General features: G+C 41.2%; 7 protein-coding genes across 28 annotated transcripts in view; all 7 read left to right on the forward strand.

Moving 5' to 3' along the window:
- Positions 1-21,840, forward strand: part of LOC142397750 (protocadherin gamma-C5-like) — a 260,382-nt gene that overhangs the window by 103,382 nt on the left and 135,160 nt on the right. The window lies entirely within an intron of this gene.
- On the forward strand, positions 1,664-4,877 carry LOC142398106 (protocadherin gamma-A7-like). Its single transcript, XM_075482086.1, has 3 exons — positions 1,664-2,206; positions 3,491-4,246; positions 4,767-4,877. The coding sequence occupies exons 1-3, from the start codon at positions 1,814-1,816 to the stop codon at positions 4,875-4,877; spliced, it is 1,260 nt and encodes a 419-aa protein (XP_075338201.1). The 5' UTR covers positions 1,664-1,813.
- On the forward strand, positions 4,791-7,488 carry LOC142398107 (protocadherin beta-16-like). Its single transcript, XM_075482087.1, has 3 exons — positions 4,791-5,352; positions 6,646-7,414; positions 7,471-7,488. Exons 1-3 carry the CDS (start codon positions 4,964-4,966, stop codon positions 7,486-7,488), a joined length of 1,176 nt encoding a protein of 391 aa, XP_075338202.1. The 5' UTR covers positions 4,791-4,963.
- LOC142398108 (protocadherin gamma-A7-like) lies at positions 8,202-11,265 on the forward strand. Its single transcript, XM_075482088.1, has 3 exons — positions 8,202-8,750; positions 10,038-10,813; positions 11,239-11,265. The coding sequence occupies exons 1-3, from the start codon at positions 8,375-8,377 to the stop codon at positions 11,263-11,265; spliced, it is 1,179 nt and encodes a 392-aa protein (XP_075338203.1). The 5' UTR covers positions 8,202-8,374.
- On the forward strand, positions 11,232-13,922 carry LOC142397306 (protocadherin beta-16-like). The gene is made up of 2 exons (XM_075480652.1): positions 11,232-11,821; positions 13,106-13,922. The coding sequence occupies exons 1-2, from the start codon at positions 11,420-11,422 to the stop codon at positions 13,877-13,879; spliced, it is 1,176 nt and encodes a 391-aa protein (XP_075336767.1). The 5' UTR covers positions 11,232-11,419; the 3' UTR covers positions 13,880-13,922.
- Positions 14,986-17,605, forward strand: LOC142397307 (protocadherin beta-15-like). Its single transcript, XM_075480653.1, has one exon. It carries the CDS (start codon positions 15,058-15,060, stop codon positions 17,485-17,487), a length of 2,430 nt encoding a protein of 809 aa, XP_075336768.1. The 5' UTR covers positions 14,986-15,057; the 3' UTR covers positions 17,488-17,605.
- Positions 18,519-21,097, forward strand: LOC142398109 (protocadherin beta-16-like). The gene has a single exon (XM_075482090.1). The coding sequence runs from the start codon at positions 18,659-18,661 to the stop codon at positions 21,095-21,097; it is 2,439 nt and encodes an 812-aa protein (XP_075338205.1). The 5' UTR covers positions 18,519-18,658.

The following is a 21,840-nucleotide window of genomic DNA, read 5'->3' on the forward strand; positions in this document are numbered from 1 at the left end:
CTCGTTCAGCAGATGTGGGCTATCTGGTCACTAAAGTGGTGGCTGTTGATGTGGACTCTGGACAGAATGCCTGGCTCTCCTATAAACTGCAGAAAGCCACAGACAGGGCGCTGTTTGAAGTGGGCTTACAGAATGGAGAAATAAGAACTATCCGCCAAGTCACCGATAAAGATGCTGTGAAACAAAGACTGACTGTTATAGTGGAGGACAACGGGCAGCCCTCTCGTTCAGCTACAGTCATTGTTAACGTGGCGGTGGCGGACAGCTTCCCTGAAGTGCTGTCGGAGTTCACTGACTTTACACACGACAAGGAGTACAATGACAACCTGACTTTTTACTTAGTGTTGGCTCTGGCTGTAGTCTCCTTCCTCTTCATCACGTGTTTAGTGGTTATTATATCAGTGAAAATCTACAGATGGAGACAGTCTCGCATCCTGTATCACTCCAGCCTCCCTGTGATTCCATATTATCCACCACGTTACTCAGACACTTTGGGGACAGGGACTCTCCCTCACGTGTTCAATTACGAGGTGTGCAGGACGACTGACTCCAGAAAGAGTGACTGTAAGTTCGGCACAGTTGGTAGTCAGAACGTGCTGATAATGGACCCCAGTTCTACAGGAACGATGCAGCGGATACAGAGTGAGAAGAACATCCTGGATGAACCGGACTCTCCGCTAGAGGTTAGTTAGGCTAATTTGCTTTATACTTATGTGCACCTGTTTGTTTAACTCTTTTTTCTTCATATAATCTTACTCTTTTTTATTATTTTTTTTTCCTGTTTCTTTAATATTCAACTATGACATGGTACCATGGATAGGCATTTGCTCTATCAGTGAAACACTTAGGAGGTGTAGCAGTGGTTTTCAAACATTATGGCAGAAGAACGGAGATGCATACACGTTAAAAATGCATTGCATGTGCTTTTTGCCTTTTAAATAGGCTAATTTATGAGTTATGGTTATTACATTAATGAGCATGAATAAATATAATTAATGATAGCTATATCATATGTTGTACGTTCTGCAATGGTCATGTAAATAAAAAGCATTGCTCTGCAGGGTTGTCAGGATGGCGTCAGATTGAGATTGTGAGCGCTGTAGTTTATTCGCTGTCCGTGGTTCTGAAGTACTGATTTACCCTGAGTTGCTTTTCACTGTTTTCATTTAATGTTTTAAGGTTTACTTTAGAAAGACCGTTCTTAAAGCTATTAAAACTTTAAACTGATTTTTTAAGATATTAATGATGATAAGTTTTCTTATTGCTCACAATTTGTCCCTCAAACGTTTAGTATTTTCCTTCTGCAATAGTGTGTTTATTATTCAATTTAAATGTATCATTCTTGTTCTTTCTCTTTGCTTTTCCACGTTGTTTTTGTGAACAAGCTATTAATATGAAAATATTCAACATATCGGTCTTGATTTTGTTATTTCATTACTCAAAACGACATGTCAAGTGATTGGTCTTTAACGTTCGATTTGCAAGTTTGCTGTCACTATTAAGAACATCATTTAAGCACCTAATTAATGGTGATAGATGTGTGGACACAGAAGTTCCTTATTTTTGCCTCTAAGAGACGCTGTTGCCTGGTAAATCAATGATGTTGTGCATTTTGTGTCAGACCTGTTCCCTCCCTCATTACTGCATTTTACATCAGCAGAAGATGTGTGTTTCATTCGTGCTGCTTCTCATCGAATTATATCAGCTTTAGATTTATAATACCAATATAAATTAAACTGGAATATATTCCTATTTTTTGCTGAGTTGAAAGATCCAGTCAGTTCCTCGGTTTGGACGAACGCATTGTTTTTAAATGGAATTTAACGAACAACGCCGAGTCAAAGGGAGAAGATGGCGAATACAAGGCGTTGTGAAGCTGTTTCTTTTTCAGTTTCTTTTTCTTTATCAAGTTGGGGCACAGATCCGGTACTCGATCCCAGAGGAGCTGAAGACAGGATCCCTTGTTGGTAACGTCGCACAAGATCTAGGTTTGGATTTAACAAGGCTGCGTTCTGGTCGGGCCCGAATCGTGACTGGAGAAAATATCCACTACACCCAACTCAAGACAGACAAAGGGACTTTAGTTGTGAACGAGAGAATAGACAGGGAACAGCTCTGTGGAGACGTTACACCGTGTAGCTTTACTTTTGAGATTTTATTGGAAAAGCCGATGGAGTTGCATCCTGTAACGATAGAAGTGCTGGATGTTAACGACAACGCTCCCACTTTTCAAAACAGTCATTTGGCATTTGAAATAAGCGAGTCTGCGGCGCTCGGCTCCCGTTTTGATTTAGAGAGTGCGGACGATGCTGATGTTGGACAAAACGGACTACAGAATTACATTTTAACTCCGAATGAGAATTTTGTTTTGAAACAACACGTTAACGCTGACGGAAGTAAATATGCTGAAATGGTTCTTCAAAAACATTTAGACAGAGAACAACAGCCTCTCCTGTCTCTGAAACTGTTGGCTGTGGACGGTGGCAGCCCACAGAAATCTGGTACAGTAAATATAGATATAAACATTCTGGATGCTAATGATAATGCTCCTGTGTTTAATCAAACCGTCTATAAGGTGACAGTGATTGAGAATGCGCCAAAAGGCACTCACGTTGTCACTGTGAATGCAAGTGACATAGACAGTGGTTCAAATGGACAGGTAACATACTACTTTTCAAAATCAAAAGCAGGAATATCAGATTTGTTTGATATAGATGAAGCTACCGGAAGAATATATGTTACAAAAGAAATCGATTTTGAAAAAGATAGAAAAATTGAGTTTAGGGTTGAAGCTAAGGATCAGGGAGGACTGACGAACTCAAGCAAAGTGGAAATAGAAGTTATAGATGTAAATGATAATGCTCCGGTCATTAACGTTATGTCTTTCACGAGTCCATTATCAGAAGACTCCCCTATTGGTACCACAGTTGGCATAATTAATGTTAAAGATCTTGATTCGAGTGAAAATGGACAAGTAAGATGCAGAATAGAAGGTAATGTCCCTTTTAAAATTAAATCCAATGTCAGAAATTATTATGCATTGATAACTGATACTGAATTGGACCGTGAAATTATTTCAGAGTGTAACATCACCGTTATTGCCTCAGACGCAGGATCGCCTCCCCTCTCAACAAAAATAACGTTTAATCTAAAGGTTTCAGATGTCAATGATAACGCTCCAGTTTTTCCACGAAATATTTATAGTGCTTTAATAACAGAAAATAACTCTCCTGGTCTCTCTGTATTAACTATTAAAGCCAAAGACCCCGATGAAAACCAGAACGCCCGTGTTTCCTACATATTGGAGGAATGTGAGATTAGTGGGTCTCCAATATCTGAGTACGTTTCCGTGAATGGAGAAAACGGCGTCGTTCGTGCAGTTCGCTCGTTTGACTACGAACAGATCAAAGAGTTGATGTTCATCGTCAAAGCGCAGGACGGAGGCTCTCCTCCACTCAGTAGCAACGTGACTGTGAAAATACTCATCCAGGACCAGAACGATAACCCCCCTCAGGTTCTGTACCCAGTCCAGACTGGTGGCTTTGTGGTGGCTGAAATGGTGCCTCGTTCAGCAGATGTGGGCTATCTGGTCACTAAAGTGGTGGCTGTTGATGTGGACTCTGGACAGAATGCCTGGCTCTCCTATAAACTGCAGAAAGTCACAGACAGGGCGCTGTTTGAAGTGGGCTTACAGAATGGAGAAATAAGAACTATCCGCCAAGTCACTGATAAAGATGCTGTGAAGCAAAGACTGACTGTTATAGTGGAGGACAACGGGCAGCCCTCTCGTTCAGCTACAGTCATTGTTAACGTGGCGGTGGCGGACAGCTTCCCTGAAGTGCTGTCGGAGTTCACTGACTTTACACACGACAAGGAGTACAATGACAACCTGACTTTTTACTTAGTGTTGGCTCTGGCTGTAGTCTCCTTCCTCTTCATCACGTGTTTAGTGGTTATTATATCAGTGAAAATCTACAGATGGAGACAGTCTCGCATCCTGTATCACTCCAGCCTCCCTGTGATTCCATATTATCCACCACGTTACTCGGACACTTTGGGGACAGGGACTCTCCCTCACGTGTACAATTACGAGGTGTGCAGGACCACTGACTCCAGAAAGAATGACTGTAAGTTCGGCACAGTTGGTAGTCAGAACGTGCTGATAATGGACCCCAGTTCTACAGGAACGATGCAGCGGATACAGAGTGAGAAGAACATCCTGGATGAACCAGACTCTCCTTTAGAGGTCAGCTTAAATTTCACTCTTTCTTTATTCAGTATTATCAGTTTCACTCATTCAAGTTTCACTCATTCAATCATTGATTTCATTTCCAGTCTCACCACATTTCTTATTTTTACAGTATTCACTAGCGTCGTCGCCCCCCCCCCCCCCCCCCCTCATTTCATAATGAGTTAAAACATGTCGATTAAAAAAAAAAGAAGACATGTCTTCCTGTTGTATGTAACTAACTTATTTTGGTGTAAGATCTGGTCAACAAATCATAGTGAAAAAAGGTTTGAACTTTGTGATGTGTTGTTTTTCTTGTGATATTGGCAAAATGATTATTATTCCAACATGTTAACAACTTTAATTGATAAATAAGCTGATACATGGGAAGTCATTCCAAGAGGATTTCAGTAGAAATGTATTATTTTGATCCAGGCTATTAGTGGTATCATAGAAGCTTTATATTATTTCCCCCTTTGAGACTCTAAGGGACGCTGTTGGACAGCAAAATATTTTTTTCTCTTTCGTCGTCATTCAGTCCATCCCCAGGCTGAGTATAGACTACACTACAGAATGTTCTCTGTGTTTTGTCGAGGCTGCAGCCAGTGCGGTCTCACATACTTGCTTTTTCAAGATTGAAGACGTTTAATTTGTTATACAAGAAACGGATATACCAGGATTTGTTTTACATACAGATGAGCAAATTGCATTAATTTCCTCCTATTTTTTTCTGTAATGGCTACTCTGAGACGTCTCATCAACATATCTTTAAGATGGCGACTATCGTGTGGACTACAGCCGCAAATACGATTCCTTGTGTTGCTGCTTCATATGGTTTTCATGGTAGACGGTCAGATTCGCTACTCTATTCCAGAAGAGATGAAGAGAGGCTCTGTCATCGGTAATGTAGCGCAAGATCTTGGCTTGGACCTGCAGAGACTGCGCTCTGGGCGGGCCCGTATAGTGACCGGAGAGGACGTTCACTACACAGAGCTGAAGGCAGACAAAGGGATTTTAGTCGTGAATGAGCGAATAGACCGAGAGCAGCTTTGTGGAGACGTAACGCCGTGCAGCTTTAGCTTTGAGGTGATTTTAGAAAACCCCATTGATCTTCACAGAATAACTGTTGAGGTTTTGGACATAAACGATCACGCTCCCGTTTTCCAAAACAACGAAAAAGCAATCAGTTTTGAAATAAGTGAATTGGCTGCGGTTGGAGTAAAATTCCCGTTGCAGAGCGCGGAGGATTTGGATGTAGGTCAAAACTCGTTGCAAGGTTACATTTTATCACCAAACGACCATTTTATTTTGAAGCAACATGCAAATCCAGACGGAAGCAAACATGTTGAAATGGTGCTCCAGAAACCTTTAGACAGAGAGGAACGTCCTCGTTTGTCTTTAAAATTAATTGCAGTTGACGGAGGGACACCACAAAGGTCTGGTTCAGTAGATATAAATGTAACTATTCTAGATGCCAACGACAATATTCCGATTTTTAACCAGTCAGTGTACAAAACGTCTGTAGTGGAAAATGTCATGAAAGGTACAACTGTTATTACTGTAAATGCCACGGATGCTGACAGTGGTTCAAACGGACTGATTAGTTACAGTTTGTCTAAAATGAAAGGAAGTGCAGCAGATATATTCACTATTGATGAAATCACTGGCACAATTTTTGTGTCTGGACTGATAGATTTTGAAAAAGAAAGAAAGTATGATGTTAGAGTAGAGGCTAAGGACCAGGGTGGTTTAATTGGGACCAGTAAAGTTATAGTTGAGGTCCTTGATGTCAATGACAATGCACCAGTTATAAATGTCATGTCATTTTCAAGCCCAGTGCCAGAGGATGCCCCTCCTGGTACAAATATAGCTGTTTTCAATGTAAAAGATGCAGATTTTGATAGAAATGGGCAAATAAAATGTTATGTTGATGGGAAATTTCCTTTTAAAATTGAGTCCTCTCTATCAAACTATTATAATTTGGTCTCAGATCAAAGCTTTGATAGAGAATCCGTATCAGAATATAACATAACAATAACGGCCACTGATTTTGGGTCCCCTCCTCTATCTAGCAGAAGAGAATTACACCTTAAAATCTCTGATGTCAACGACAATGCTCCATTATTTGTTAAAAACACCTTTTCTGCCTACATCGCGGAGAATAATTCACCTGGAATTTCCATGTTTCGTGTTAGTGCTCAGGACTCTGACTGGAATCAAAATGCCAGAATCTCATATCTTTTAGAGGACACACAGGTCAGTGGCGGTCCAGTTTCTACTTATGTGTCTTTAAACTCTGAAAGTGGAATTATTTCTGCCGTTCGCTCTTTTGATTATGAGCACATTAAACAATTTCAGCTAGTTGTCAAAGCTCAGGATGGAGGCTCCCCTCCACTCAGCAGCAACGTGACTGTGAAAATACTGATCCAGGACCAGAACGATAACCCCCCTCAGGTTCTGTACCCAGTCCAGACTGGTGGCTCTGTGGTGGCTGAAATGGTGCCTCGTTCAGCAGATGTGGGCTATCTGGTCACTAAAGTGGTGGCTGTTGATGTGGACTCTGGACAGAATGCCTGGCTCTCCTATAAACTGCAGAGAGCCACAGACAGGGCGCTGTTTGAAGTGGGCTCACAGAATGGAGAAATAAGAACTATCCGCCAAGTCACTGATAAAGATGCTGTGAAACAAAGACTGACTGTTATAGTGGAGGACAACGGGCAGCCCTCTCGCTCGGCTACAGTCATTGTTAACGTGGCGGTGGCGGACAGCTTCCCTGAAGTGCTGTCGGAGTTCACTGACTTTACACACGACAAGGAGTACAATGACAACCTGACTTTTTACTTAGTGTTGGCTCTGGCTGTAGTCTCCTTCCTCTTCATCACGTGTTTAGTGGTTATTATATCAGTGAAAATCTACAGATGGAGACAGTCTCGCATCCTGTATCACTCCAGCCTCCCTGTGATTCCATATTATCCACCACGTTACTCAGACACTTTGGGGACAGGGACTCTCCCTCACGTGTATAATTACGAGGTGTGCAGGACGACTGACTCCAGAAAGAGTGACTGTAAGTTCGGCACAGTTGGTAGTCAGAACGTGCTGATAATGGACCCCAGTTCTACAGGAACGATGCAGCGGATACAGAGTGAGAAGAACATCCTGGATGAACCAGACTCTCCTTTAGAGGTTAGTCAAATTGTTAAGTTCCAACCTTGTGCATTTGGTATTTCTTGTGTATTCAGCTTAATCGACAGTTATAGCCATGGCCAATTTTAGGCCAGTGGAAAGCATCTGACCATCCCTTAGTTGATAAGATAAATGCATATATATATTTATAATTAAAACTTGAAGAAAAGGGCATTAAACTTTCTTTTTTTTTGTCACAGTATGTTCAATTTGTAAAAGTACATTTTCTAATTTGTGGATGAAAACTGACTTTTTTCTTATAACATCACAAACTTTTATGGAGTGATTTTATGTCTATAAATTCACACTGAATGGAAATACAAATATTTAGATAATTTAATATTCTATTACTAATTAGAAATACTGCCGTTGGGACTGCCATTGATTACTAACCAGTATCATCAGTCTCTTTGCAATACTTTTTTAAATCCATTTGTCTTCTCAGCAGTCCACTAAGCTGCATATTTTAATTCGTTTGAGTTAAAGGTCAAATGTTGTAGCTGGACACATATTTTTGGAATGTACTTATAATAACAGCCTTTAGCTGAAGTCAGGAGTGGATCATTATGTTTTCAAAGTTTTTTTTGTTAAATACGATGTGGTTATATTTTTACATTATTATGATGATTCAAAATACAATATATCAATTAGTTTTTCTCGGACGACTATGATGTTACATGGTACTACTGATTCTGGACTGTAAGGGACGCTATTGGTCAGTCCAAAGTATTGCCTAAAATTCTCCCACTCCTCGCCTTCAATTTGCACCGTGTCCAATAAGGGAATAGGTTCTACTTTACATTGTCTTGACAGGCTAAATACAGACATCTCCATTCAGATTTATACCGCAAACCTCGAAGGCAACACCATTTATATTTAGTGACATGTTCAGTTTCATTTTCAGCATAGGTTTTGTGTTTGGATCATATTAGACCCCTTTTTTCCCGTTTATCCTTCGTCATGGCATGTGGATTGCGACCCTGCACTCAGTGCTTGAAATGGCGTTTCCGCTGCGGACAGAGTTGGCTGCTTGTTTTTTTCCTTTTCTGCATTTGCCATTTTGCCACCGGGCATATCAGATATTCGATACCAGAAGAGATGAAAAAAGGCTCCTATATCGGAAATGTTGCTCAGGACCTTGGTTTGGATCTGAAAATACTCCGTTCTGGTCGGGCCAGAATCGTGACCGGAGAGAACATCCAGTACATTGAGCTGAAGCCAGACAAAGGGATTTTAGTGGTGAAAGAAAGAATCGACCGGGAGCAGCTTTGCGGCGACACAACGCCCTGCAGTTTCAGTTTTGAGATGATATTAGAAAATCCCATGGAGCTACATCAAATTACGATTGAAATAACAGATATAAATGATCATTCACCAACGTTCAAAAGAAATGGCATCGAGTTTGAAATTAGTGAATCAGCGAATGCTGGCGCTCGTTTCTCACTTAGCAGTGCCGAAGACTCAGATGTGGGTATGAACGGACTCAGGGAATACTTTTTAACTGAGAATGATAATTTTGTTCTGAAACAACACTCAAATGCAGATGGGAAGAAATACGCAGAGATGGTGCTTCAGAAGCCGTTAGACCGAGAGGCAAACCCCAATCTGTCTTTAAAGTTAATAGCTGTGGACGGTGGTACTCCTCAGAGATCTGGTACAGTAAATATAGATATCACAGTTCTTGATGCAAATGATAATGCACCTGTATTTAATCAGTCTGTGTACAAAGCGACAATCGTGGAAAACTCACTAAGAGGAACTAAAGTTATCACAGTTAATGCTAGTGACGCAGATTTTGGGTCCAACAGTATTGTAACGTATTATTTTTCAGATCTCAACAGTGCTCTTTGCGATTTGTTTAAGATTGATGAACGGAGTGGGGTCATTTCGATTACAGGTTCAATTGACTATGAAAAAGACAAAAAGTATGAACTTAGAATTGATGCAAAAGATCAAGGGGGTTTAACTGATTCAAGTAAAGTGATTATTGAAGTAATTGATGTGAATGACAACGCCCCTCTCATAAGTGTAATGTCATTCACTAGTCCCATCTCAGAGGACTCTCCTCCTGGAACAACTATTGGTATTATTAATGTGAAGGACCTCGACTCAGGTGATAACGGACAAGTTACTTGTAGAATAGAAAAAAATGCGCCTTTCAAGATCAAATCTAATCTCAGAAATTACTATACTTTGGTTACTGATTCTGCATTAGATTGTGAAAGAGCTTCAGAATATAACATTACTGTTGTCGCAACAGATGCTGGTATGCCTCCTCTTTCAGCTAGAAGAACCTTTCAGTTAAAGATATCTGATATCAATGATAATGATCCAGTGTTTCCACAAAGTGTTTATAACGCTTTTATCTTGGAAAATAACGTTGCAGGTGTTTCTGTTCTGAAAGTAAGAGCTAAGGATTCTGATGAAAATCAAAACGCCCACATTTCTTATATTCTTGAGGACTCTAATATCGCTGGATCCCCACTTTCTGACTATGTTTCTGTTAATGCAGAAAGTGGAGTGATTCACGTGGTGCGCTCAATGGATTATGAACAAATTAAGCAGCTACTTTTCGTTATCAAAGCGCAGGACGGAGGCTCTCCTCCACTCAGTAGCAATGTGACTGTGAAAATACAGATCCAGGACCAGAACGATAACCCCCCTCAGGTTCTGTACCCAGTCCAGACTGGTGGCTCTGTGGTGGCTGAAATGGTGCCTCGTTCAGCAGATGTGGGCTATCTGGTCACTAAAGTGGTGGCTGTTGACGTGGACTCTGGACAGAATGCCTGGCTCTCCTATAAACTGCAGAAAGCCACAGACAGGGCGCTGTTTGAAGTGGGCTTACAGAATGGAGAAATAAGAACTATCCGCCAAGTCACTGATAAAGATGCTGTGAAACAAAGACTGACTGTTATAGTGGAGGACAACGGGCAGCCCTCTCGTTCAGCTACAGTCATTGTTAACGTGGCGGTGGCGGACAGCTTCCCTGAAGTGCTGTCGGAGTTCACTGACTTTACACACGACAAGGAGTACAATGACAACCTGACTTTTTACTTAGTGTTGGCTCTGGCTGTAGTCTCCTTCCTCTTCATCACGTGTTTAGTGGTTATTATATCAGTGAAAATCTACAGATGGAGACAGTCTCGCATCCTGTATCACTCCAGCCTCCCTGTGATTCCATATTATCCACCACGTTACTCAGACACTTTGGGGACAGGGACTCTCCCTCACGTGTACAATTACGAGGTGTGCAGGACGACTGACTCCAGAAAGAGTGACTGTAAGTTCGGCACAGTTGGTAGTCAGAACGTGCTGATAATGGACCCCAGTTCTACAGGAACGATGCAGCGGATACAGAGTGAGAAGAACATCCTGGATGAACCAGACTCTCCTCTAGAGGTGAGAATCCTTGCACCTCATCTTCCTTTAAAAAGCCATTGATTTTCGGGACTTGAATTAAATTCTTTACAAATAGCAATGCAGCCCAACCGAAATCAGCCGCCTTTAGTTATTTTCAGCACTATAAGGTGAACAGCTCCTCATTGACTGAAAGTATATATTTTTAAGTTCAATATATTTTATTTTGTATCACTACTACTACTACTGCTAATAATAATAATGAAATAACGGTTATTATAGTAGAACAGCTTCCACAATATTAAGACAACTCAAATATGAAAGGTTTCATTCATTCTAACATCAATGTTCTCTTTGAAAACTCTTCACAGTAATTTTTTGTTCACATTTTGAACTCTAAGTGACGCTGTTGAACAAGGCAAAGAGTACCATCCTCACTCATTTGCAGTCTGACATGCTCTTTGTAGGATCACATTGGTGCAGGCATAGGGTAGACTTATGGAAACGTCGACATATTAGGAAGGAAACGTTACATGTTTTCTTGCGGCTGTGTTACTTTTTCCGGATTAAACGAAGAAGTCACACCAGAAGGACTGAATATTCCTGAAGTACGATCAGGGGATTGCGGTTAACTGTTCTTATCACGAAATGTCTCTCTCGAGCGTGACGTCTCAGCAAATCTTTCGCAAATGGCGTTTGATTTTCGGTTTTCAGCGGATAACAATTCTATTTCTGCTGTATTCACTGAACATGGTTGCTGCTCAGATTCGCTATTCTATATCGGAAGAAATGAAGAAGGGCTCCGTCATCGGTAATGTAGCACGGGACCTTGGTTTGGATCTAAAAAGGCTCAGTTCGGGTCGAGCCCGCATCGTGACCGGAGAGAGCATCCAGTACACCGAGCTGAAGGCAGACAAAGGGGTTCTTGTAGTAAATGAGAGAATCGACCGAGAGCGGTTATGTGGAGACGTGACACCGTGCAGTTTCAGCTTTGAAATTATTTTTGAAAATCCTGTCGAGCTTCACCCTGTTACAATCGAAGTGCTAGATGTAAATGACCATCCTCCGGTATTTAAAAAAACGGAGATTATGTTGGACATTAGTGAGTCTGCTAACCTTGGTGCGCGATTCGTGCTTGATAGTGCTGAAGATCCTGATGTTGGCGTCAATGGACTGCAAAATTACATTTTAACCCCAAACGACAATTTCGTCCTAAAGCAGCACGTGATTCCAGATGGGAGTAAATATGCAGAGATGGTTTTGCAGAAGCAACTGGACCGAGAGGATGTACCTCATCTATCTTTAAAGCTTATTGCAGTAGATGGTGGAAATCCACAAAGATCTGGTACCGTTAATATAGATATAAATGTTTTAGATGCAAATGACAATGCTCCCGTTTTTAACCAGTCTGTTTATAGGGCAACTGTAATAGAAAATGCAGCTAATGGCGCTCATATTGTTACTGTTAATGCTACTGACGCAGATAGTGGATCAAACGGTTACATCTCTTATTCTATATCAAACGCAAAGAGTAACGTAGCTGATTTGTTGACCATAGATCAGTCCTCTGGTGTATTGTGTGTTTCAGGCAAAATAGATTTTGAAAAAGACAAAAAGTATGAGCTGAGAATTGATGCAAAAGATCAAGGAGGTTTAACTGATTCAAGTAAAGTGATTATTGAAGTAATTGATGTGAATGACAACGCCCCTCTCATAAGTGTTATGTCATTCACTAGTCCCATCTCAGAGGACTCTCCTCCTGGAACAACTATTGGTATTATTAATGTGAAGGACCTCGACTCAGGTGATAACGGACAAGTTACTTGTAGAATTGAAGAAAATGCGCCTTTCAAGATTAAATCTAATCTCAGAAATTACTATACTTTGGTTACTGATTCTGCATTAGATCGTGAAAGAGCTTCAGAATATAACATTACTGTTGTCGCAACAGATGCTGGTATGCCTCCTCTTTCAGCTAGAAGAACCTTTCAGTTAAAGATATCTGATATCAATGATAATGCTCCAGTGTTTCCACAAAGTGTTTATAACGCTTTTATCTTGGAAAATAACGTTGCAGGTGTTTCTGTTCTGAAAGTAAGAGCTAAGGATTCTGATGAAAATCAAAACGCCCACATTTCTTATATTCTTGAGGACTCTAATATCGCTGGATCCCCACTTTCTGACTATGTTTCTGTTAATGCAGAAAGTGGAGTGATTCACGTGGTGCGCTCAATGGATTATGAACAAATTAAGCAGCTACTTTTCGTTATCAATGCGCAGGACAGAGGCTCCCCTCCGCTTAGTAGCAATGTAACTGTGAAAATACTGATTCAGGACAAGAATGATAACCCCCCTCAGGTTCTGTACCCAGTCCAGACTGGTGGCTCTGTGGTGGCTGAAATGGTGCCTCGTTCAGCAGATGTGGGCTATCTGGTCACTAAAGTTGTGGCTGTTGATGTGGACTCTGGACAGAATGCCTGGCTCTCCTATAAACTGCAGAAAGCCACAGACAGGGCGCTGTTTGAAGTGGGCTCACAGAATGGAGAAATAAGAACTATCCGCCAAGTCACTGATAAAGATGCTGTGAAACAAAGACTGACTGTTATAGTGGAGGACAACGGGCAGCCCTCTCGTTCAGCTACAGTCATTGTTAACGTGGCGGTGGCGGACAGCTTCCCTGAAGTGCTGTCGGAGTTCGCTGACTTTACACACGACAAGGAGTACAATGACAACCTGACTTTTTACTTAGTGTTGGCTCTGGCTGTAGTCTCCTTCCTCTTCATCACGTGTTTAGTGGTTATTATATCAGTGAAAATCTACAGATGGAGACAGTCTCGCATCCTGTATCACTCCAGCCTCCCTGTGATTCCATATTATCCACCACGTTATTCAGACACTTTGGGGACAGGGACTCTCCCTCACGTGTACAATTACGAGGTGTGCAGGACGGCTGACTCCAGAAAGAGTGACTGTAAGTTCGGCACAGTTGGTAGTCAGAACGTGCTGATAATGGACCCCAGTTCTACAGGAACGATGCAGCGGATACAGAGTGAGAAGAACATCCTGGATGAACCAGACTCTCCTTTAGAGGTGAGTTTGATGGTGTAGATTTGCGTTTTTGTCATTATTTTTCTTTCTCTATCTAATCGGATTGGCAGAGAATGTTCGTGTTCAGCGTAACCTTTTTCAGAACCACAGATGGCATCTTACTTTGCATCACTTGAAAACAACACATTATTGCTTTTATTTGTTCTTGGTTCCTGCTCTGATGTTTCATGATTCCACATATGTATTGGTTCATCTTAGTTATATTTTTGCCACAGTGGAAGGATTCATCGTTAGTTTCTTGTAATGTGTCAGATTTGCAAAACTCTTTTTTATCTCCACACTATTTTAATTTTAACAAAATAATTAAGCATATTGTGCCATGCAAGTTGATATGTAATGACAGATTACAATTGGACCAACAGTTATCAGAAAGCAATTCTTCAATGTCATTGTTGTGACTCGAATCAGTCATCCTCTTATCTCTTCCCAGCCTCTTTGTCTAAAAGGAGATGCAGCTCTGTGAGTTGCAACGGCACATTTGTGTCGCTGTCCTTGATCCTGCAACAGTCTTATAATTTAAAAAGAAAGAAGTCCTTGAAGCCTTTTTAAAGATGTAATTTTAATTTTAAAATTAATGAGTAAAAAAAAAGCCACAACTTGAATATTGAAAATACATTCACATTAAATACATTATTTTTGTTGCTTTTGAAAATGTTGTTTAAATCATTACATTATTTTTTTTGTAGTTTACTCAGTAGGTCATCATCAGTGTCTCACTATGAGGTAGTTTTCGTGTTAAATGAATGAAAGTTGTATGAAATGTGACTTTGTTGGACACATTCTGTTCATTGTATTAACATATTCCTGCATTTATTGAATACTTCGAGCCCTAAACTCATGTATTTGTTTTGATTTTGGAGTCAACACTGTCCATAACCTCTTAAAACAGCATTGAAAAACTTCCTTTTATCATGTACACTGCATACGTTACCGTAGATGGGCTCTGAGTGCCGCTGTTGATACATCATTGACTTACTGCCTAACAGACGGAGCAGTGGTCCAACCCTTTAAAGCCATTTAATGCGTAGCTGGTAAGAAAGACGGCGCTTATATCCGTCAAGGCTTAAAGTCTGAAATATCTCGTTTAATAGTGTTGATAAGATTTCCCTCTCACTTTATGGATTTACTCACATCTGTTTTGCACTGAGACGGATTACTGATTCTGCATCTTTGGATTCATGATGACTTGCTTCGATTTCAGAGGACGATGGCAAGCGCTGGTTGTTATTCTTTGTCTTTGGAATATCAGCTCGGTGACTGGTCAGGCTCGATATTCCATACCGGAGGAGCAGGCTGAGGGTTCTTTTGTCGGAAACATTGCAAGAGATTTAGGATTGGATGTGACGAGACTCATATCAGGTAAAGCTCGTGTTATTACAAAGGGAAGCCAACAGTACGTCGATTTAAACCGAGACAAAGGCACCCTTGTTATTAAAGAGCGAATCGATAGAGAAGAACTGTGTGGAAAGACGACGCCCTGTAGCTTTGGCTTCGAGGTCATTTTAGAAAATCCTATCCAGCTTTATCGAGTTACAGTTGAGGTAACAGACATTAATGACAACAGCCCATCATTCCCAAAAGATGAAATTAACTTGAAAATAGTTGAAAGCGCTGCATCTGGGACTCGCTTCTCACTTGAGAGTGCAGATGACCCCGATGTTGGTATCAATGATATAAAAAAATACATACTCAAACCATCAGACAATTTTAAATTAGAGGTAAAAAACCAGCCCGATGGAGGCAAATTTGTCGAAATGGTTTTGGAAAATCCTTTGGACCGAGAGAAAGAGGAGACTCGCACACTCATACTGATTGCTTCAGATGGAGGTGAGCCACATAGATCGGGGACTGTGCGTATTCATATAACTGTGCTGGATGCTAATGATAATGCGCCGGTGTGCAACCAGCCAGTTTATAAAGTAGATGTCAAAGAGAATTCTCCTGAAGGAACAGTAGTCACCAAGGTTAGCGCAAGTGACGCAGATAAAGGAGTCTATGGGGATGTAACATTTTCCATAGCTCATGTTGCCAAGGAGGCGAAACAGCTTTTTGACGTAAATGTTAAAACCGGAGAGATTAAAGTTGTTGGGAAACTAGACTTTGAAAAATCCAAGTCATATCAACTAAACGTTCAGGCTAGTGACCACGGAGGATTCACTGATACATGTAAAGTTATCGTTCAAGTAATTGATGAGAATGACAACGTTCCCACAATACAGCTCATGTCTTTTTCCAACTCGATATCAGAGGATTCTCCCCCGGGTACAACTATAGCTGTTATTAACGTAGATGATGAAGACTCTGATAGCCACGGTATTGTCAAGTGCTCTATCAACGCTGACGTGCCGTTCAAAATTGAGTCTTCTTTAACAGGGTATTACACCATTGTAACAGAGAGCGTCTTAGACAGAGAGAGCATTGCTGAATATAACATCACCATCACGGTGTCTGACCAAGGTTCTCCACCTCTTTCTAGCAGTAAAAACATTAATTTGAAAGTATCAGACGTGAATGACAGCCCACCCAGATTTTCTAAATCAGATTATAGTATGACTGTACCAGAGAACAACGCTCCTGGATTTTCTGTGTTTGCTCTCAGTGCTAGTGATGCCGACTGGGGCCAAAACGCTCGCGTGTCTTACTCTCTGGAGGAAAAGGAAATTAATGGGGTGGCTGCTTCATCGTTGGTATCAGTGAATTCAGAGAATGGTGTCATCAATGCAGTAAGATCGCTGGATTATGAGCAGATCAAATGGTTCGACTTTAACGTAACTGCTCGCGATGCTGGATCCCCCCCTCTTAGTTCGGTGGCTACAGTTAGAGTGATAGTGCAGGACCAGAACGATAACCCCCCTCAGGTTCTGTACCCAGTCCAGACTGGTGGCTCTGTGGTGGCTGAAATGGTTCCTCGTTCAGCAGATGTGGGCTATCTGGTCACTAAAGTGGTGGCTGTTGATGTGGACTCTGGACAGAATGCCTGGCTCTCCTATAAACTGCAGAGAGCCACAGACAGGGCGCTGTTTGAAGTGGGCTTACAGAATGGAGAAATAAGAACTATCCGCCAAGTCACCGATAAAGATGCAGTGAAACAAAGACTGACTGTTATAGTGGAGGACAACGGGCAGCCCTCTCGTTCAGCTACAGTCATTGTTAACGTGGCGGTGGCGGACAGCTTCCCTGAAGTGCTGTCGGAGTTCACTGACTTTACACACGACAAGGAGTACAATGACAACCTGACTTTTTACTTAGTGTTGGCTCTGGCTGTAGTCTCCTTCCTCTTCATCACGTGTTTAGTGGTTATTATATCAGTGAAAATCTACAGATGGAGACAGTCTCGCATCCTGTATCACTCCAGCCTCCCTGTGATTCCATATTATCCACCACGTTACTCAGACACTTTGGGGACAGGGACTCTCCCCCACGTGTACAATTACGAGGTGTGCAGGACTACTGACTCCAGAAAGAGTGACTGTAAATTCGGCACGGTTGGTAGTCAGAACGTGCTGATAATGGACCCCAGTTCTACAGGAACGATGCAGCGGATACAGAGTGAGAAGAACATCCTGGATGAACCAGACTCTCCTTTAGAGGTGAGTTTGATGGTGTAGCTTTGCGTTTTTTGTCATTATTTTTCTTTCTCTATCTAATCGGATTGGCAGAGAATGTTCGTGTTCAGCGTAACCTTTTTCAGAACCACAGATAGCATCTTACTTTGCATCACTTGAAAACAACACATTATTGCTTTTATTTGTTCTTGGTTCCTGCTCTGGTGTTTCCTGATTCCACATATGTATTGTTTCATCTTAGTTATATTTGTTGCCACAGTGGAAGGATTCATCGTTAGTTTCTTGTAATGTGTCAGATTTGCAAAACTCTTTTTTATCTCCACACTATCTTAATTTTAACAAAATAATTAAGCATATTGTGCCATGCAAGTTGATATGTAATGACAGATTACAATTGGACCAACAGTTATCAGAAAGCTATTCTTCAATGTCATTGTTGTGACTCGAATCAGTCATCCTCTTATCTCTTCCCAGCCTCTTTGTCTAAAAGGAGATGCAGCTCTGTGAGTTGCAACGGCACATTTGTGTCGCTGTCCTTGGTCCTGCAACAGTCTTATGACTTAAAAAGAAAGAAGTCCTTGAAGCCTTTTTTAAAGATGTAATTTAATTTCAAAATGAATGAGTAAAATAAAAACCACAACTTGAACATTGAAAATACATTAACAGTCTTGTTGTTGTTTTTGAAAATGTTGTTTAAATCATTACATTATTTTTTTTGTAGTTTACTCAGTAGGTCATCATCAGTGTCTCACTATGGGGTAGTTTTCGTGTTAAATGAGTGAAAGTTGTATGAAATGTGACTTTGTTGGACACATTCTGTTCATTTTATTAACATATTCCTGCATTTATTGAATACTTGGAGCCCTAAACTCATGTATTTGTTTTGATTTTGGAGTCAACACTGTCCATAACCTCTTAAAACAGCATTGAAACACTTCCTTCTATCATGTACACTGCATACGTTACCGTAGATGAGCTCTGAGCGCCGCTGTTGATACATCACTGACTTACTGCCCAACAGACGGAGCAGTGGTCCAACCCCTTAAAGCCATTTAATGCGTAGCTGGTAAGAAAGACGACGCTCATATCCGTCAAGGCTTAAAGTCTGAAATATCTCGTTTAATAGTGTTGATAAGATTTCCCTCTCACTTTATGGATTTACTCACATCTGTTTTGCACTGAGACGGATTACTGATTCTGCATCTTTGGATTCATGATGACTTGCTTCGCTTTCAGAGGACGATGGCAAGCGCTGGTTGTTATTCTTTGTCTTTGGAATATCAGCTCGGTGACTGGTCAGGCTCGATATTCCATACCGGAGGAGCAGGCTGAGGGTTCTTTTGTCGGAAACATTGCAAGAGATTTAGGATTGGATGTGACGAGACTCATATCAGGTAAAGCTCGTGTTATTACAAAGGGAAGCCAACAGTACGTTGATTTAAACCGAGACAAAGGCACCCTTGTTATTAAAGAGCGAATCGATAGAGAAGAACTGTGTGGAAAGACGACACCCTGTAGCTTTGGCTTCGAGGTCATTTTAGAAAATCCTATCCAGCTTTATCGAGTTACAGTTGAGGTAACAGACATTAATGACAACAGCCCATCCTTCCCAAAAGATGAAATTAGCTTGAAAATACTTGAAAGCGCTGCATCTGGAACACGTTTTTCACTAGTGAGTGCAGATGACCTGGATGTTGGAATCAATGATATACAAAAATATGTTTTGAAACCATCAGGAAATTTTAGGTTAGAAGTACAAAGTCAGCCTGATGGAGGAAGATCTATCGAAATGCTTTTACATAACCCTTTGGACCGAGAGAAAGATGGGACTCACACACTCGTACTGATTGCTTCAGATGGAGGTGAGCCACATAGATCGGGGACTGTGCGTATTCATATAACTGTGCTGGACGCTAACGATAATGCGCCGGTGTGCAACCAGCCAGTTTATAAAGTAGATGTCAAAGAGAATTCTCCTGAAGGAACAGTGGTTACCACTGTTAGTGCAAAAGATGCAGATAAGGGGCACAATGGAGAAGTAATGTATTCCATCCCTCATATCGCCAAAGAAGCAAAGATGCTCTTTGATATAAATGTTAAAACCGGAGAGATTAAAGTTGTAGGGAAACTAGACTTTGAAAAATCCAAGTCATATCAACTAAACGTTCAGGCTAGTGACCACGGAGGATTCACTGATACATGTAAAGTTATCGTTCAAGTAATTGATGAGAATGACAACGTCCCCACAATACAGCTCATGTCTTTTTCCAACTCGATATCAGAGGATTCTCCCCCGGGTACAACTATAGCTGTTATTAACGTAGATGATGAAGACTCTGATAGCCACGGTATTGTCAAGTGCTCTATCAACGCTGACGTGCCGTTCAAAATTGAGTCTTCTTTAACAGGGTATTACACCATTGTAACAGAGAGCGTCTTAGACAGAGAGAGCATTGCTGAATATAACATCACCATCACGGTGTCTGACCAAGGTTCTCCACCTCTTTCTAGCAGTAAAAACATTAATTTGAAAGTATCAGACGTGAATGACAGCCCACCCAGATTTTCTAAATCAGATTATAGTATGACTGTACCAGAGAACAACGCTCCTGGATTTTCTGTGTTTGCTCTCAGTGCTAGTGATGCCGACTGGGGCCAAAACGCTCGCGTGTCTTACTCTCTGGAGGAAAAGGAAATTAATGGGGTGGCTGCTTCATCGTTGGTATCAGTGAATTCAGAGAATGGTGTCATCAATGCAGTAAGATCGCTGGATTATGAGCAGATCAAATGGTTCGACTTTAACGTAACTGCTCGCGATGCTGGATCCCCCCCTCTTAGTTCGGTGGCTACAGTTAGAGTGATAGTGCAGGACCAGAACGATAACCCCCCTCAGGTTCTTTACCCAGTCCAGACTGGTGGCTCTGTGGTGGCTGAAATGGTTCCTCGTTCAGCAGATGTGGGCTATCTGGTCACTAAAGTGGTGGCTGTTGATGTGGACTCTGGACAGAATGCCTGGCTCTCCTATAAACTGCAGAAAGCCACAGACAGGGCGCTGTTTGAAGTGGGCTTACAGAATGGAGAAATAAGAACCATCCGCCAAGTCACTGATAAAGATGCTGTGAAGCAAAGACTGACTGTTATAGTGGAGGACAACGGGCAGCCCTCTCGTTCAGCTACAGTCATTGTTAACGTGGCGGTGGCGGACAGCTTCCCCGAAGTGCTGTCGGAGTTCACTGACTTTACACACGACAAGGAGTACAATGACAACCTGACTTTTTACTTAGTGTTGGCTCTGGCTGTAGTTTCCTTCCTCTTCATCACGTGTTTAGTGGTTATTATATCAGTGAAAATCTACAGATGGAGACAGTCTCGCATCCTGTATCACTCTAGCCTCCCTGTGATTCCATATTATCCACCACGTTACTCAGACACTTTGGGGACAGGGACTCTCCCTCACGTATACAATTACGAGGTGTGCAGGACGACTGACTCCAGAAAGAGTGACTGTAAGTTCGGCACAGTTGGTAGTCAGAACGTGCTGATAATGGACCCCAGTTCTACAGGAACGATGCAGCGGATACAGAGTGAGAAGAACATCCTGGATGAACCAGACTCTCCTCTTGAGGTTAGTCAACCTGAAGTCATGATGTAATGGCATTCGTTTTATTCACAGCCGCAATTTTTTTAAGTAATGTCAGCCACAAAGAAAAGTCCATATTCTCAAAAGATCTCTCTCTCTCTCTCTCTCTCTCTCTCTCTCTCTCTCTATATATATATATATATATATATATATATATATATGTATATATATATATACCTTTTTTCTGTTTTGTTCCCCACATTCCAATTAAGCAAATGAATTTCTCTTTGAAAACTATCATCCCATTTCATGATAACTTGTTTAATCTCGAAAAGTATGAGTGCTATTTTACATTAATTGATAAAAAAGGGAAATATCCACTTATTGAACCAGACTGTCCTATTTTTTTTTTACATCTACTCCACGCACGTATTATGTGTAAGTGATTATTGATATTGGCAAATGCCCTCACTTGACTTTAAGCATTATCCCACCTTTTTCCCCGTTGGTTTCATCCACCATTTTAATGACATGCCGCTTCACATAAGTTTGTTAGAAAATGGGCTCCATAAAAGATCTTCTTTTGGTGATCCTTCAGCTTGTATTTCTGTCCATATTGTATTTTCTGTATGCCTGTTGCAGTCAGATAATTCTTGCTGCCAGGTTCATTTTTTGCTGCCAGGTTAAATTTTTCTAAACGGCAACATAGTATTGATACTACAACACGGGTTTCTGTTAGATATCCAAGTTGCACTGTATTTTGTTATCCCACATTATCTGTGTTAATCGCGCTTGACACTCAGAAGAAGGTTATT

The sequence above is a fragment of the Odontesthes bonariensis genome, chromosome 13 (genome assembly GCF_027942865.1).
Source record: "Odontesthes bonariensis isolate fOdoBon6 chromosome 13, fOdoBon6.hap1, whole genome shotgun sequence".
Lineage (NCBI taxonomy): Eukaryota > Metazoa > Chordata > Actinopteri > Atheriniformes > Atherinopsidae > Odontesthes > Odontesthes bonariensis.